We start from the raw sequence: 4,993 nt of genomic DNA on the forward strand, positions 1-4,993 counted from the left end.
GGCTACAGGAGAATCCCAGAGTGGTTTTTGGGTGGGAAAGGGACCTGAAAGATCATCCAGATCAGAGGAATTTGGCTGCAGGGAATTCCCAGAATGATTTTGGTGGGGAAGGGACCTGAAGGATCATCCAGACCATGAGCAGGGACACCTTCCACTGGCCCAGGCTGCTCCAACCTGCCCTTGGACACTTCCAGGGGAAGAGCATCCATGGAATAACCTCCCAAGTGCCTCCCCACCCTCCCAGGGAAGGATTTCATCCCGATATCCACCCTAAATTTCCCCTCTGTCACTCTGAACCCACCCCCCTTGTCCTGTCACCCCGTTTCCTGATGAACATCCCTCTCCACCTTCCCTGCAGCCCCTTCAGGTCCTGGAAGGTGCTCTGAGGTCTCCAGGTTGACCATTCCCAGCTCATTCCTGCCCTTTTTTTGGTGTCCCTGCAGGTGACAATCAGGGCGTCCAGGGGACAACCGCGGACGTTGCCGGTCTCTTCCAACGACATGTCCCAGGGCCTGGGGCAGGACACAGCTCCTCTGTCCTCCTCCTCAGACCCCCAGCCCATCTTCCTGTACCCTCCTGTCCAGAGGAACGTCCAGAAGAGAGCCGTGAAAAAAATGTGAGAGGTCCTTTTTTGGGGCCGAATTCTCCGTTTCGGAGAGTTTCGGAGGAACGGCCGCGGGTTGTTTTGGTGCCAAGGGGGTGGGAGACACCTGATCCAGTGCCAAGGGGGGGTTTATTCCATGAGTTTGGCTTCCCACAGAACCAGGATTGTGCTGGGAAAGCCCTTGAGGTGAAGCTGAAATCCAGAATAATGAGCTGACAGTGGAATTCCAACAGGGGAGGGATTCCTGCCCACCCCGAATGGTTTGGGTGGGAAGGGACTTAAAGATCATCCACCAGACCTGCTCCATGTCCAGCCTGGCCTTGGACACTTCCAGGGCTGAAAAATCCATGGAATAACCTGTGCCAGGGCCTCCCCACCCTCCCAGGGAAGGATTTCTTCCCCATATCCACCCTAAATTTCCCTATTTCAGTCTGAACTCGTCCCCCTTGTCCTGTCACTCCACCCCTTGTACAAAGTCCCTCTCCTTTAGCCCCCCCAGGTGCTGCTGCCTCGTCCTCAGGATTATTATTTTTTGCCATTTTCCCATTTATTACCCACTTCCAGATGATTTATGGGGAGTGGGAAACAGCAGCACTGAGGAATTCGTGGAGTTTCCGTGTCCTTAAAATCCACTTTTATCCCAACAACATCCATAATTCCACATATCACAGAATTCCAAGCCTAACAAATCTCTCCCTCCCCTCCTGCAGGAGCGTCCTGGGCAGACAGACGTGCCTGGAATGCAGCTTTGAGATCCCAGATTTCCCAAACCACTTCCCGACCTACGTTCACTGCTCCCTGTGTCGCTACAGCACCTGCTGCTCCCGGGCCTACGCCAACCACATGATCAAGTGAGGGGGGAAAAAACGGGAAAAAAACAGGGATTTGGGGGCAATTCCACCTCCCTGTGGTGCTCAGGGAGTCACTCAGCTTTTTAAAGAGGAAAAGAAGTCCACAATTCCCAAAAATCCCACGAAAATTATTGCTAAATCCGGGCATTTTGATACAATTTGGTGCCGGTTTTTGTCACTTAAACCCGGGTTTAAAATCATGGTATGAGAAATAAAATAATTTTTCTCACAATGGGATACAAGACAAGCAGATAAAATGTTATTAAACCAGGGGTTGGGCTTGTTAATGTGGGTTTGAGGGGGTTTTACAGCTGTTTATCCAGAGCAATTGTGACTTTTGTAAACTCCTTTTTTTGTCCTTGTCCGGAGCAATTGTGCCTTTTGTAAACTCTTTTTTCTTTTTTGTCTTGCAGCAACCACGTCCCTCGGAAGAGCCCCAAATACTTGGCTTTATTTAAGAACTACACTGCCTGGTAATGCAGGGCTGGGGGGGTTTTAAATTTAATTCCATCTCCTTTTTAAGTTTAATTCCATCTCCTTTAATCCCCTGGGAATCTCAGTCCCTTCCTCGTCTCCAGCACCTGGAAGGAGCTGTTGGTTATTTTGTTTTAATTTTTTATTTTTTACCACCCAGGAAAATAAATTGATTTATGGCTTCAGGGGGTGAATGTTGGGATCCCGTTGTATTCCAGAGGGGGGTCATTTTTCGGGATGTCTATTTTATATTTGGGGGGTGACACGTTTAATTCTAATTATTAATGAGAACATGGCTGTATTTTTATGGCTGTATTTTTATTTCTCTTTATTATGGTGTATTTTTATTTCTATTTTTTATAATGGTATATTTTTATTTTTCTTTTTTATTATGGTGTATTTTTATTTCTATTTTTTATAATGGCATATTTTTATTTCTCTTTATTATAATGGTGTATTTTTTTTTCTCTTTTTTATAACGGTGTATTTTCATTTCTCTTTTTTATAATGGTGTATTTTTATTTCTCCTTTTTATAATGCTATATTTTAATTTCTCTTTTTTATTATGGGTGTATTTTTATTTCTCCTTTTTATAACGGTGTATTTTCATTTCTCTTTATAATGCTGTATTTTTATTTCTCTTTTTTATTATGGCTGTATTTTCATTTCTCTTTTTTATAATGGTGTATTTTCATTTCTCTTTTTTATAATGCTATATTTTAATTTCTCTTTTTTATTATGGGTGTATTTTTATTTCTCTTTTTTATAATTGTGTATTTTCATTTCTCTTTTTTATTATGGCTGTATTTTCATTTCTCTTTTTTATAATGCTGTATTTTTATTTCTCTTCCCCCCCTTTTTTCCCCCTTTTTCCCCTATTTTCCCCCAGTGGGGTGAAGCTCTCCTGCTCCTCCTGCCTCTTTGTCACCTCGGAGGGGGATTCCATGGCCAAGCACCTCGTCTTTAATCCCTCCCACGAGTTCAGCAACATCATCCTCCAAGGTGAGAACTCGAAGAAAAGGCGAGAAAAACTTGGGGAAAACAAAAACAAATAAAATAAAGGATGAGTGCAGGAAAATAATCCCTCAATTCACAGCTCGGGGAGGGTCAAAAAAACCTTTGTCTGGGTTTTGATGGGACCTGAATGAGCCTTTATTGTGATGGAGATGAGCAGTTTGAAACCCCTGGCTCTGCCTGGAGCTTTGGGATCTTTGGGATCTTCCCATGGATGGATAATGCCAAGGGGTCCAGACAGTCCCTGTGCTCCTCAGAGCAGAAAAAAACCCTGAAAAAACCCTGAAAAAACACCGAATAAACCTTGAACAAACCCTGAAAAAATCCTGAACAAACCCTGAAAAAATCCTGAATAAACCCTGAAAAAATCCTGAAAAAAACCCTGAAAAAAACCTGAATAAACCCTGAAAAAATCCTGAATAAACCCTGAACAAATCCTGAAAAAAACCCTGAAAAAATCCTGAATAAACCCTGAAAAAATCCTGAAAAAAACCCTGAAAAAAACCCTGAAAAAACCCTGAATAAACCCTGAAAAAATCCTGAAAAAAACCCTGAAAAAAACCTGAATAAACCCTGAAAAAATCTTGAATAAACCCTGAAAAAACCCCAAATAAACCCTGAAAAAATCCTGAAAAAACCCCAAATAAACCCTGAAAAAATCCTGAAAAAAACCTGAATAAACCCTGAACAAACCCTGAACAAACCCTGAAAAAACCCTGAGTAAACCCTGAACAAACCCTGAGAAAACACCGAATTTGTTAATTGCACCGATTTAGTGTTTATTTGCACCAATTCAGTGTTTATTTGCGCCAATTCAGTGTTTATTTGCACCCATTTCGTGCTTATTGGCACCAATTCAGTGTTAATTTGCACCCATTTCGTGTTTATTTGCACCTATTTAATGTTTATTTGCACCCATTTCGCGTTTATTTCCACCCATTTCATATTTATTTCCACTGTTTCATTGTTTTATTTGCTACAAACGTTTGTGTTTCCCTTCCAGGCCCCCCTTGGATCTCACATTCCAGGTAAACCCTTTGCAAACTCTCCCATTTTCACCCTCCCGGGGTCGATCGAGGCCGAGTTTTGGTCACTCGGGGTCGCGTTTTTCCCCTTTCCCACCCAATATTTCCCGGATTTTCCAGGAATTCCTTGTCTTTCCTCCCTCCCAGGCACCTCCAGGGCCAGGCCCCGAGCCCGCAGCCCCCCAGCCCTCCCAGTTCTCCCAGCAGAGCCGCTCCCGTCCCGTCCCAGCCCGCGGCTCCTTCCCGAGACGTCGATCCCGATCCCGATCCCGATCCCGCCCCGGCGGCGCCCCTGGAGCGGCAGGAGGAGGAGAATCCCGTTGTCCCGGGGGCAGAGGAGGCCGAGCAGCCCCCGAGGGAGGCGGAGGGCAGCAGGAAGGAGCAGCTGTCGGTGAAGAAGCTGCGGGTTGTGCTCTTTGCCCTCTGCTCCGACACCGAGGCCGCGGCCGAGCACTTCAGGAACCCCCCGCGACGCATCCGACGCTGGCTCCGGAGGGTCCAGGTGGGACAGGGGGGAAAGGGCCTCTTCAGCCCAGCCCAGCCCATTCCACAGGAAAATGTCTTCTTCATCCCATCCCATTCCGAAGGGAAATGTCCTCTTCATCCCATCCCATCCTCTCCCCTCCCCTCCATCCCATCCCATCCCATCTCATCCCATCCCATTCCAAAGGGAAATGTCCTCCCATCCCATCCCACCCCATTCCAAAGGGAAAAGTCCTCTTCATCCCATCCCAGCCCAACCCATTCCATCCCATCCCATCCCAAAGGGAAATGTCCTCTTCATCCCATCCCATCCCGTCCTCTTCATCCCATCCCATCCCGTCCTCTTCATCCCATCCCATCCCATCCCATCCCATCCCCTCCATCCCATTCCAGCCCATTCCAAAGGGAAATGTCCTCTTCATCCCATTCCACAGGGAAATGTCCTCTTCATCCCATCCCATTCCAAAGGGAAATGTCCTCTTCATCCCATCCCATCCCCTCCCCTCCCCTCCCATCCCATCCCCTCCCCTCCCCTCCCATCC

The 4,993-nt window shown here is 46.4% G+C and overlaps 1 protein-coding gene across 1 annotated transcript in view; it reads left to right on the forward strand.

Annotated features, from left to right (window-relative positions):
- Positions 1-4,993, forward strand: part of POGZ (pogo transposable element derived with ZNF domain) — a 16,943-nt gene that overhangs the window by 10,073 nt on the left and 1,877 nt on the right. Inside the window, exons 12-17 of the mRNA XM_027708936.1 lie at positions 444-616; positions 1,315-1,455; positions 1,869-1,928; positions 2,819-2,931; positions 3,947-3,971; positions 4,116-4,470. Coding sequence (XP_027564737.1) covers positions 444-616; positions 1,315-1,455; positions 1,869-1,928; positions 2,819-2,931; positions 3,947-3,971; positions 4,116-4,470 — 867 coding nt within the window. The remainder of the gene's footprint in view (positions 1-443; positions 617-1,314; positions 1,456-1,868; positions 1,929-2,818; positions 2,932-3,946; positions 3,972-4,115; positions 4,471-4,993) is intronic.

The sequence above is a fragment of the Neopelma chrysocephalum genome, unplaced genomic scaffold (genome assembly GCF_003984885.1).
Source record: "Neopelma chrysocephalum unplaced genomic scaffold, ASM398488v2 Primary Assembly neopelma1_96635, whole genome shotgun sequence".
NCBI lineage: Eukaryota > Metazoa > Chordata > Aves > Passeriformes > Pipridae > Neopelma > Neopelma chrysocephalum.